General features: G+C 40.6%; 1 protein-coding gene across 2 annotated transcripts in view; it reads left to right on the top strand.

The window, feature by feature from the left end:
* The window catches only part of lig1 (ligase I, DNA, ATP-dependent), a 161,744-nt gene that overhangs the window by 72,959 nt on the left and 74,981 nt on the right, over positions 1 to 13,804 (top strand). For both annotated transcript variants that reach the window (XM_084327323.1, XM_084327322.1), the window contains exons 13-14: positions 6,838 to 6,914; positions 8,119 to 8,210. In XM_084327323.1, coding sequence (XP_084183449.1) covers positions 6,838 to 6,914; positions 8,119 to 8,210 — 169 coding nt within the window. The remainder of the gene's footprint in view (positions 1 to 6,837; positions 6,915 to 8,118; positions 8,211 to 13,804) is intronic.

The following is a 13,804-nucleotide window of genomic DNA, read 5'->3' as shown; positions in this document are numbered from 1 at the left end:
ACGTTAGATACAACGTTTGCTAGTCGAAATGACTGGACACACACAGGGACAAGTTAAACATCAATCAATGAATTTATTCCAACAGGTAGTTTGAGCTGCATGTGAGCCGCGGTCTTTCTCTCCTCTCCTTTGGAAACGAATGATGATACGTTAGCTAGAAAAAGCACAGAACCGGCCGGCAAAAGTGAAGCTGCTAGCAACAGACACTATAATACTTCCGTCGGGGGATTTCAAAATAAAAGAGCGACGTCTAAAAGCACCGTAAATAGGTTTATTTTGTACATTATCTAACGTTAACACGAACCTAAACAAACTTTAGATTAGTTTAGGTTCGTGTATAGATATATATATTAGATATTGTAAAGAATAAACGTATTTACGGTGCTTTTAGACGTCGCTCTTTTATTTTGAAACCCCCCGCCCGGAAGTAAAAATTATGCTTATTTGTCTGCTTGTTATCAATGGGTTGCTACATACGGGGTACAATGTTACATAGGCTGTGCGTCGATGTTGCAGAAGCATAAAGGCCTGCAACACCTTTGCTTTGTCGATGTTGTGGTGCAGTTGCTTTGAAGTTGCTGTAGCATTTAGAGGCCTTTAACGTTAGCAGAATAGACACACCGAGAGTCTGGTTAATGTTGTTTGGTACGCTAGCACAGTAGCTGAGAATACCGGTCGCAGCTGTTTGTTTACTTCTGGTAAACGTAATGACGTTAACATCCTGTTTACGTTTACCCAATCAGAAGCCTTCCCAGCCCCAAACCTTACGATGACTCGAAAACTCCCGATTAGACAGTGACTTTCATGTAAACACCTTGTCGGAATTAAGATTTGACATGTAAACTCGCATGATTTTTTTTTACATCCGAATGATTTGATTCCGAAGTTATAATTCGGAATTAAAAGTCACCATGTAACCGCAGCCAGTGAGATAGCAAAACAATTTACTTGTGGGGAGAATAAAGTGGCATACCTCACCACATTTGGGATAGCTCCTCATTTCTCTTCCCTGATGAAGGCCAAAGCCAAGAAAGAATCTGGATATGTACTTCTGTTTGATGAAAGTCTAAATCGGGAAATGAAGAAATGCCAGCTTGACATGCACATGAGATTCTGGGATGATAATCGAGTAAACTCAAGGTATCTGACATCTTTTTTCATGGGCCATCACACCGCAAAACAAATACATGAGAAGGTTGAGGCAGTGTGTTCGGATATCGGCTTCCAAAACCTGATTCAGCTGTCTATGGATGGCCCAAATGTTAACTGGAAGCTATTCTCCCTGGCCCAGCAAAACATAGAAGAACAAACAGGCAAGACGATGCTAAATGTAGGAAGCTGTGGTTTGCATATACTACACAATTCCTTCAGAGGAGGGTGTGCATCCACAGACTGGGAGCTAGGAAATGCTCTGTCGAGCCTTAAATTGCTATTCAAAGATGTTCCAGCTCGTAGGGAGGACTATACAGCAGTCACTGGTTCCTCGTCCTTCCCTCTTGACTTCTGTAGTCATCGATGGCTGGAAAATGTGGAGGTGGCTGAGCGTGCACTAGAGATTTTGCCTTCTCTGAAAATGTACATTAATGCAGCCAAAACGAAAATAGTAACGGAACCATCTACTAAGTCTTTCAAGACTGCTCAGATTATTGTTCAAGATGACCTCTTCCCAGCAAAGCTCAACTTCTTTCTAATGGTGGCTAGGGAAATAACACCATTTTTTAAGTTATACCAGACCGACAAACCCATGCTGCCGTTTATGAGTGTGGATCTCACCAATATGCTGAGGAGTCTAATGGAGAAGTTCATCAAGCCCAGTGTCATGAAGGACGCAACTACCACAGTGAAGCTTCTCCAAGTTGATTATGCTGACCCAGTCAACCACATGGATGTCACCAAACTGAGTGTGGGATTTGTCACAGAGCGAGCTCTGCAGGAGCACATGAAGAAGAACTCAAATGCTGAGAGGCTGAGGCTGGAGTTCAGGCAGAACTGTAAGGTGTTTTTGCTGAAGATGGTCTCCAAGCTTTTTGAAAAGGCTCCACTCAAGTATCCTCTTGTTAGAAGCATCTCTGTCCTGGATCCTAGGGAGCTCATCAAGAGCAAAGAGAGAAGCACCCGGAAACTCACCACTTGTCTGCGGCTCCTTGTTGAAACTGGCCGCATTGAAGAGAAATCATGTGATGAGATTCGGAGGGAGTTTGGTCACTTCTATGACTACAGCTTGATGTCAGTGTCGGATCCCTTTAGGAACTTCAACCCAGAAAGTGGAAGGTTGGATGAATTCTATCATGAATGTTTATCCAACAAAGCAGAGTGGCGCCATCTATGGGGAGTAATAAAACTCCTCCTGATCCTTTCACATGGTCAAGCCACTGTCGAGAGAGGGTTTTCGGTCAACAAAGAAGTGATGGTGGAGAACCTCAAAGAGCATTCATTGATTGCCCAGCGGGTTATTCATGACCATGTGCAGAGTGTTGGAGGGCTGCTCAACATAGCCTACACAAAGGAGCTACTCTTCTCTGCAGCTGCTGCCAGGCAGAAGTATCACATGTATCTTGATGACCAAAAACGTCTAAAGCAAGATAAGCAGAAGGCACAGAAGAGGAAAGGACTAATGGAGGAGATAACCGAGATAAAGGCCAAAAAAAAGAGAATGGAGGAGGATATAAGGGTCCTCCTGAAGTCTGCTGATGCCAATGCAGAAAAAGCTGAGTCTATAGGGAAATTGAGCTTCATCTCAAAGTCCAATGGCCTTCGAAGAGCTGCAAAAGAAAAAGAAATAAGTCTAGAGACTGTGGAGAAACAGCTAACCGACAAACTCAAGGAACTGAAGGACACTCCCTAATAGGCCCTGCCCTATTTGGTCTAACTAGGCCAATTATATTTTTTGCACTATTTTGTGTTCGATGCAGTGTTTTTCTCAAGGAGATGTTTTTCTTTTGCACAATACAAAGTGTTTGATTTTGTATACATTTAAGGCTCAAGGAGCTGATTGACTGCCTACCTCAAAGACTTATTATTTAGCACTTTTTTTGAGTAAATATTTAATTAATGTTCGCACTATTTTGTGTTGTTCGATGCAGTTTTTTCTCAAGGAGATATGTTTTGCTTTTAAAGTGTTTAATTTTTTAAGGCTCAAGGAGCTAATTGACTGCCTACCTCAAAGACTTCTTATTTTGCACATTTTGAGTAAATATTTAATTTACCACAGCCTGTTTGCACTATTTTGTGTTGTTCGATGCAGTTTTTTCTCAAGGAGATATGTTTTGCTTTTAAAGTAAAAGTGTTTGATTTTGTATACATTTTGTATACATTACATACATACATAAGGCTCCAGGAGCTGATTGACTGCCTACCTCAAAGTCTGTTCTCTTATTTTGCAAATTTTCATTAAATATTTGATTGAAATTGAAGTTTTATCTGGTGATTATTTGAGTGATTGTTTACCTACAGGAATGAACTAACTACCTTAACATTATTATCCATGTAATTTACTGTAAAGTTCACGTTAGCTGTTAGATTGCATATTCCATAAATTAACATGCTAAAATTGGCCTGGCTCGTCACGTTTGATTGATTGATTGAAAACATTATTAACAGATTGCAGAATGGGTACAATACAGTACGGCTCAATACACACAATTGTTAAGGGGATGCAGACCAGAGCAATACTTTCGTCTTGTTTACATCAGGGTCCCCCATTTTCAATTCATCATGACATTTATGACATACACGACATACAGATATACAGTAAGGTTACTGCATAACACATGGGCTCAGCCAGGTTATATATGATGCCAAGTCTACATAATTTTGGTTGTTTATAACTTTATAGCACAATAACATCTGATTTAATGTGATGGAAGAAGTGAAATAATCATTGAGTAAATATTTAATTTACCACAGCCGCATAAGATGCTGGAAAATCTTGAAAATGCACCTTGAAAATGCTTGAAAAGTGCTTGCATTTTGCCTTGGAAAAGGTGTACAAACCCTGTTTTAGAACACCTAGATTTATCGATAGCAATAGTAATATAACGTTAATGCAACAAAACGAATGCCTTGCTTTGTTAATCATAACGTTGATGCAGTAGCATATGTCGTTGTGTTGGCTGTAACGGACATGAGAATAACATAACACTGTGTACACATTAAAATTGCGATAATCGATTCTAACATTTTCAAATCGATGCAGTTGAATTTTCCCCTTAGGATCGATGCATTGTTACACCCCTACACCAAAGTCACTGGCCCACTGCGTGTGTGTATCTGTGTGTGTGCTAACTTGGCTAGCGTTATCAACAGCATAGGTGGGTGCAAGCGGTGTGACGTAATTGGCAGAATCGACTGTTATCAATGGTCTACCTGACACGCAAACTCATAAACAATGTTTCTGTACTGGAGGTGTACAGTATTTCAATAGGCAACCCTGAAAGGATTATTTTTCTAGAAGAGCAACACTAGCCAAAACATAGGCATTGTATGCATAAAAGGGGCAAAAGCTAAAGTTAAGTGACTTTTGTAGCAGTAGTTCAATGTCACTGCCTTTATTATTAGGCCTAGTTGTTGGCTACAACTTTGCCACAGTAGGCATTAATCACTTAATAGTTCAAATGTCTGTGTCCCATTCCCGTTTGCACATGCTACACACACACGCACACAGTGGGCCAGTGACTTTGGTGGTATGTGCTATTGCACAGATGTGTGTCCTGTTCCCACATGCACGCACAGTACAAATATACATATACAAAATATACATATACAAAATATAAAAAAAACAAAAAAAAAAAAAATACTTTCTTTGTGTGCTCCTAAATATTTTCATTTAGGAGCACAAGTGCTCCTTGGGAAAAAGGTTAGCGTAGAGCCCTGTGGCAAAGTAGTTTTCAGTGTTTCATGGCTTCTTCAGCTAGCCGCTTTATCCAGAGCGGGTGTGGAGCATGTGAATCACCTGTTGCGAGGAACCCATAGTTTAAGTAGGACTCTTGGTATTTTCTTTTAAATGCAGCTCTCTTTTTTTCTGGCACTCTTGAGACCCAGAGTCTCATCATTGGCTCTTTCTCCCTTTTCAAAAAGGCTCTCCAGTGACATTTTGTTTGCAGGCCATTATAGCGAAGGTTAGCTTGCCGACTTACTAATGTACAGAAAAAACCTGCGACTGAGTCAAGTATGCAGGAGTGAGGCACGGATGGCAATTTTTCAAAATAAAATAAAATTCATTTAATTTTACGCAACTCTATTCTTTCTTTGCGGCCTGGTACCAAATGGTCCATGGGAAAAGTGCTATATAAGTCTGTATTATTATTATTATTATTATTATTATTATTATTATTATTATTATTATTATTATTATTATTATTATTATTATTATTATTATTATTATTATGCCCATTATTTATTTAAAGGTGCTATAGATAACATTCAGCCACTAGATGTCGCACTAGAGCACCAGCATGTCATTTATCCAATTAGGTGCCTTCCACGTGGGGAAATGGGAAGTAGGGAGGGGATACATGCAACATGTAACCCCCCCCCCAAAATCAGCTACCACCATGAATGGCTCAGAATTCTGTGGAAACACTGCTCAACTCTGCTCATGTCAGCCTTGAACTGAAGAAGTCATCTCAACAAGGGGCGACAGTGGGGGAGAGTGGTAGTCAGAAGGTTCCCGATTAGATTCCCGGGCAACGTGTCGAAGTGTCCTTGAGCAAGACACTTAACCCCTAATTGCTCCCGGGTCGGCACCTTGCATGGTCGCCTCCACCATATTTTTTTTGGATAAAAGCTGTTAACACTTTGATCGCCATGGTTAAATTCATAATTTACCATCCCTTGCCAGCTCTATTTGTCTATGGAGAAGTTCCCCTTCTTTGCAGGGCTATAACTTTTTAAATTCTATTGCTAAATTAACATTACTATGGCCCATTCAACGTCCTATATCTATTGTTCAGGGTGTAGCAACGTTATACTTTTTCATTCACATATTCATACTAAAATATGGTCTAAAGTATAAGTATGTTTTTATCGTTTTCTGCAGCTTTCTCCAGAACTTGATTTATAGCCCCAAATGCATTATATTGATGATCAAATACAGTTTGGTAGCGATCGGTGCCAGATAAACAATTTCAACTGGACGTGGTTCTAGGAGTTACTACGTATGATCTGATGATGACCGGATGGGCGAGGGGGCGTTTATAATTCCGTGGGCAACGTTATATCATTCACCTAGTGTGGGTCATATGATCATCAGAGCAGTTTATATGGAACACGTTAGAAAATAACGCTAGATCTTACCGTATCTTCCTCGCGCCGTTGGACGATCAGCTTGGAGTAGACAGTTTTCGATTATGGGATGTTGGGATGTTGGAGTCCGGCTAACGATCGCGAGTGCCCGGACGAAATATGGATGAGCACTTCCTGTTTGGCGCGTCACTTCCTGTTGGCCGATCTGCCGATCGGCCACCAGATGGCGCTCTTGAACCGTTAGAGAGTTGAGTGGAGATCAGCAGTATATCTCAGGTCCCCGGAGGAGAAATATGATTTCGATCACACATTTTTGAAATATTGATATCAAAGACGTGTTACGGCGTCTTCGGCAGAATGAGCATGGCGGGCAATGACGAGTTACGGCGTTTCCGGCGATTAAAGTGTTAAATGCACCATTTACTATTTATTTACCATTCAACACACGGGAGTCCAGAGGAGTTGGTTCTCTGCTCTCACTGTCTCTGTTCTGTTCTCTCTCGCGCGTCACTGACCTTCCTTCTGTATTCTGTCTCCTCTCCGTCTCTTCCTCTGAATCTCGATTCCAAACGTCCCCCGTCTCGTCATCATCAGGCCATGAATAAAAAGATTGACATCATCAAAGGGCTCTTCGTGGCGTGTCGCTTCTCCGAGGCCCGGTACATAATCCGGTAAGAATAACACACACACACACACACACACACACACACACACACACACACACACACACACACACACACACACACACACACACACACACACACACACACACACACACACACAGAGAGAGAGAGACATACACACATGCTTGGCATACACAGACACACATACACACACAGAGAGACACACACACGCTCTGCTCGCACATGTACTGTATGACGCATACAGATATCACACACACACACACACACACACACACACACACAAACACACGCTCTGCTCACACATGTATGACACATACACATATCACACACACACACACACATGCTCTTACTCACATGTATGACACATACACATATCACACATCACACACACACATGCATACACATATCACACTTTTTTTCATCGGTATGACTGCTCATGCAGGTAGCTTGTTGTCGAAAACAGGTGTTTCTGAGGTGTTTGTTTTGACTGTATCCTGGCTCTGCTCGCACATGTATGACGCATACACATATCACACACATATCACACACACACACGCATGCTCTGCTCGCACATGTATGACACATACACATATCACACACATATCACACACACACACGCATGCTCTGCTCGCACATGTATGACACATACACATATCACACACATATCACACACACACATGCTCACACATGTATGACACATACACATATCACACACACACATGCTCTGCTCACACATGTATGACACATACACATATCACACACATGCTCACACATGTATGACACATACACATATCACACACACACACACACACACATGCTCACACATGTATGACACATACACATATCACACACACACATGCTCTGCTCACACATGTATGACACATACACATATCACACACATGCTCACACATGTATGACACATACACATATCACACACACACACACACACACATGCTCACACATGTATGACACATACACATATCACACACACACACACACACACATGCTCACACATGTATGACACATACACATATCACACACATGCTCACACATGTATGACACATACACATATCACACACACACACATGCTCACACATGTATGACACATACACAGGTAGCTTGTTGTCGTTGACGACAGGTGTTTCTGAGGTGTTTGTTTTGACTGTCCTCCTGGCTCGTGTCGGTGGGTGTGTTTGTTTTGACTGTCCTCCTGTCTCGGTGGGCGGGGCAGGTCCCTGGCGGGGAAGCTGAGGATCGGCCTGGCGGAGCAGAGCGTCCTGGCCGCCCTGAGCCAAGCCGTCTGCCTGACGCCCCCGGGACAAGGTGAGACACTCCTCGCTGCCACAAGGTGTCTGTCTCGGCTGGCAGGTCCGGGGTCCTAGATGAGTGATGATGACACACTTCCTTTATATATATTAGGACTGTCAAAATTAATGCTTTAACTTTGGAGATTAATTTCAATTATTTAAAGCATTAAAATAAATTAATCTAGATTAATCTATGGAGTGAAAAATCTTCAATTTTAGCGCCGCGGATATAGGAAAGAGGTCTAGCTGAGTCAATGTTGATGGTTTTGTTGAACATTTGTATTTCACAGGAGAGAAACTGTATTCAAAGAAAGCTATTAAAATAGTCTTTGAATCTAAATATACTTTTTTTGTGTTGATTTTACATTAATTCCATGATTTTACTCAAGTAAATATCTGTTACAAGCTTCGGTCTTAAGTAGAAAAATGCTATTTTTAATCTAGATTAATTACAGAAAATTGTGAGATTAATTAGTAATTTTTTTTAATCTATTGACAGCACTAATATATATATAATTCTATGTGATTTGAATGCGCATGCGGTGCCTCACGGCGATAGCGTCACATCTGTCATCAAGTGACTGAACTCAGTTGGTGTTGCTGATTGGCTCAAACTCGGTATGTTTGTAAACAGCGAACAGGTCTATGGAGTTCACATTGTATGAGAAATAAACACAGTTTGTTTTCATCACTTTGTGTTAGGTCGCTTTCACACAGGGGCTGTTTGGTCCGGACTTTCGGACGAGAATTCGATAGTCCGGTTTTTCGGGTTTGTGTGAATGCGTGTCGAACTCGGTTCGCGGACCAAACAGGCGAACTCTGGTCCGGCTGAAAACGTAGGTCTCGGTTCGGCTTCAGCGGACCAAACGCGAACCAAATATAGGAAGTGATTATTATTACCACTGCTCGCAGCATTCATTCACTGCAAAACAAGCACACTGCATCTATCTCTCTATCTATCTATCTATATATCTATATATCTGTGCATCTTGGGAAGAAGGAAGAAAAAACGCGGCTTATTATATTATTAATAAAACAGCTACTTGTGGGCTCTCATAAAAACACCGTGGTCTACAAGTTGTTTAGCGAGAGGATGGTGGTAATGTGCTTCAATAGAACAATGGATCAATGCCATGTCAAAACTCGCTCCGCTGATCTGGAGGGCTCGCAGACAGTCCACACACAGACACACACACGCGCGCGCACACACACGGTCTTGCGCCACACACATTTCCACTGTCCAATAGCCGAGCGCCCTTTTCGACCGCGTGACATTGTTCAGAAGGTCTCGGTCCGCCTCACAGATTTCTATGTGAACGCAGGCGAACCAAATGAAGAATGCAACAATGTTGCAACTTCACCCCCAGAACCGCACCGAGTCCACCAAAACTATATGTGAAAGCGACCTTAAACTAACACAAGGGTTCACTTCACAGGTGACTATAAACTCCTAGATTTTGAGACAATGGCCCCACCGTTACAGGGCTCTACAGTGCGACCATATTACTCTCATTTGCCCCTAGAAATATGTGTGCGCGAACCGGAAAAATCAATTACTCGCACAGTGTGCGAGTGAAGATTACAACCTCAGTCGTGCTTTTTTCTCTCCGCTGCTAATCATTAAAAAACTACAAGTCCCACATTGCACTCAAGCCAACGGTCCAATCACAGTAGAGTGACGTGACTGGTTTCAAGGGAAATAAAGGAAATGACCAATCGGAAGCTTTCATTTGCTTTTTTACTTCCGGAAAGTCCGCCATTGTGCTATGCGAGACTTTCCCGAGACAATAACATTAAGTTAATGTAACTTATTGTAGTCTTACCAATGGCAATAGATTTTAGAACACCTAGATTTATCGATAGCAATAGTAATATAACGTTAATGCAACAAAACGAATGCCTTGCTTTGTTAATCATAACGTTGATGCAGTAGCGTATGTTGTTGTGTTGGCTGTAACGGACATGAGAATAACATAACACTGTGTACACATTAAAATTGCGATAATCGATTCGAACATTTTCAAATCGATGCAGTTGAATTTTCCCCTTAGGATCGATGCATTGCGATGCACTGTTACACCCCTACACCAAAGTCACTGGCCCACTGTGCGTGTGTGTATCTCTGTGTGTGCTAACTTGGCTAGCGTTATCAACAGCAGAGGTGGGTGCAAGCGGTGTGATGTAATTGGCAGAATCGACTGTCAATCAATGGTCTACCTGACACGCAAACTCATAAACAATGTTTCTGTACTGGAGGTGTACAGTATTTCAATAGGCAACCCTGAAAGGATTATTTTTCTAGAAGAACAACACTAGCCAAAACATAGGCATTGTATGCATAAAAGGGGCAAAAGCTAAAGTTAAGTGACTGTTACTTTTGTAGCAGTAGTTCAATGTCACTGCCTTTTTTATTAGGCCTAGTTGTTGGCTACAACTTTGCCACAGTAGGCGTTAATCACTTAATAGTTCAAATGTCTGTGTCCCATTCCCGTTTGCACATGCTACACACACACGCACACAGTGGGCCAGTGACTTTGGTGGTATGTGCTATTGCACAGATGTGTGTCCCGTTCCCACATGCACGCACAGTACAAATATACATTTATTTTTGAAAAAAAAAAAAAAACTTTTACTTGAAATATTTTCACTGTGCTCCTAAATATTTTTGTGTGCTCCTAAATTTCTTTGTGTGCTCCTAAATTTTATGCCCTGCGTTATGCATTTCTGCTAGCTTGAAGGCAAAGCGTCTCCACAGGAAGTCTTATTTGAGCTTAATTAAGCTACTTGACACCACTACAGATTGACGCTATCGCTGTGTAGTCATGTACAGCCAAGGATCTTCGGTAAAGCATCTAATGTTTTGACACAATCACCGCTGGGCACGCATGCACATTCAAATCACACACACATATATATACCGTAATTCCTCTAATAGTAACCGGGTCTCAAATACAAGCCGGGTCTCTATTAATGGCCGGGTGCGCTCTTGAGCTAAGCAATTATAAGCCGGCCTCCTAATACAAGCCGGGTTACTAATATACTGAGCTGCATACTGAGCTAGTTACTTGATTTCACTTTGAAAACGTTGAAATGACCAGTGACCACCTGTAATTGCACTGTTTACTATTTCATACAGTACTTGGTTTCAATAAATGAACCCAGTACATTTTACTGGGTTCAAACTGACACAAAATGTTGATTTATTCATTATGATCCGTTTGAAAATTTGAAATATAGGCCTCCCTCTTATACAGGCCTCCTCCTAATACAAGCCTGGTACCCGCTACAGTTGAAACAAATACAAGCCGGGGTTACTATTAGAGGAATTAGGTATGTACAGGTGCATCTCAATAAATTAGAATATTGAGGAAATGTTTATTTATTTCAGTAATTCAATTAAAAAAGTGAAAATCATTATATAGATTCATTACACACAGTGAAATATTTCAAGCCTTTATTTCTTTACATTTAGATAATTATGGCTTACAGCTAATGAAAACCCCAAATTCATTATCTGAGAAAATGTATATATATATATATTAAGGCCCAATTCTATTAACGCCACTATTTTTTTTAACTCACGATTAACTTTTTCAACAATTCTTTTTAAAAACTTTATTTAATTTTTTTGACACTCTGGTGTATTATTGATACTCTCATTGATACTATGTTTGTTTCTGACTCAAAGTGTGTGTGTGTGAGAGAGATGGAGAGAGATAGAGAGGGGGGTGAGAGAGATGAGGAAGGGTGAGAGAGATGAGGAAGGGGCAAGAGAGAAAGAGAGCTGGGAGTGTGTGTGAGAGGGGGGGGGGGGGGCGGGGTGTGAGTTCTCAGCCCTTGTGTGGGTGAATGTAACAAGTTCCTAACGTTTTCTTTCCCCTATTATTTCATGCACTTTATTCATTGTTTTAAATTATTATTTTCTTTTAACACTTTGAGTGCCAGCAGGGGGTGCACGATTTATTGCTTGAATGCCAGCCTTTTTAGACTGATTTTCCGATATTTCATGATTTTCGTGGAGCTATTTCTATATTATGGCTATGTGTCTAATACGCCTTTCGCTTATCAATGACTTGCTTGCAGTCAACATGTACGAAGCGGATTGTTTTTTCATTGATACATTTCCGTTTTATACCGTTTTGAAAAACGGAAGTTTTTGGAAATTTCTAGAAAAAAAAGATCTTTTGTGATAATCGCCCTTTAGTGGAATACCGGTACACAAAACACGTTGTAATTTTTCGGCCTATTTATGAATAGTTTTCAAATAAACACTAGATTATTGATAGTATATGTGTACTTGTGCACACTAGAGAAGTGGGCTGCAGGGCTGTACTCTAAGCTTTTTCACTAGGGGCACAGGTGCCCCTAAATGAAAAATGTAGGGCCACAGAATATTTTTTTGGGGCACATTTTTTATATATATTTTTTTATTATAGTGAAAAAAAATATGTTACTGCCTCATTACTGTGGTCCTTTTATTTAACATTTAAGTGCTTTTGTTTTCAGGTTTGTATATTTTATAATGAACCAACTGAAGTTAGGGGTGGGACGATACATCGATCCAGATCGATACATCGATGTAATTATCAACAATCGAATCGGATCGATGCGATGTAATAAGATCGATTCATATCGATACTCTTATTTTGAAAATCCTGTGGCGAGTCTCATATCCGCCCAAGAACAACAGCAGTAGCTCCGTGTGTGTAGATGTTACAGCATAGCATTCTCCCTTTCTGTGTGTGTGTGTGTGCGCGCGTCTTTGGAAAGACCAGATGAGGTCAGAGGAGTTTGATGTTTAAATGTTATTTAAACATAAACAATATAATACATAATAAATGTAGGCCTATACATGATCATGCAACATCAACAAATTGTTGTAGGAACGGTTTGGGAGAGGGAGGTTGTGAGTTTTAAGTTCCAAAAAATGTAGCTTAAAGTTTAAAGCTCAATATATAAAAACGTGGCACTTTACAGTGAACAGGAGGTCTATTTGTATTCAAAACAATAGATTGATTTTCCTTTAAATGTCTGGAAGAGCTCAAAAATACAAATGTCAAATGATATTTTCATTACCTTTTTTTTGTTGATCTAAATGTTACTGATTGTGTTAAATGGGCATATGATATCATCTCATATCGATCGCAGGCACCTGAATCTAATCGTATCGTATTGTATCGTGAGAGACTGTGATATCGGCAAATATCGTATCGTTGTCCAAAGAATCGATATCGTATCGTATCATGATGAAACTGGTGATTCCCACCCCTAACTGAAGTATTACCACAGCTGCAAACATTTCTTCTTTCATTGATAACAGTGTTCATAGTCAGTATCTGCTGCTCTGCTGTTGATGGCAATAACTGGAATGGATTATCAAAAAACACTCAAACAACGCTGTCTTGTGGCTCTTCCTGTGGTTTATTAAAGCAAAAGACACCACAGTCTAGGGCTGGGCGATATGGCCTAAATATGATATCACGATATTTTCTGACCTTTCGGCGATGCACGATACACATCACAATGTTTTTCCTTTTTCCCCCAAACAATTCTTTATGAGGCTTACCAAGACAGTATTTGAGTTTGCAAGCTAACATTAAAGACTAAAGA

This window comes from Notolepis coatsorum (genome assembly GCF_963971535.1).
Source record: "Notolepis coatsorum genome assembly, chromosome: 13".
Lineage (NCBI taxonomy): Eukaryota > Metazoa > Chordata > Actinopteri > Aulopiformes > Paralepididae > Notolepis > Notolepis coatsorum.
The sequence above is the reverse complement of the archived record's forward strand: the minus strand, read 5'-3'. Positions and strand labels throughout refer to the sequence as shown.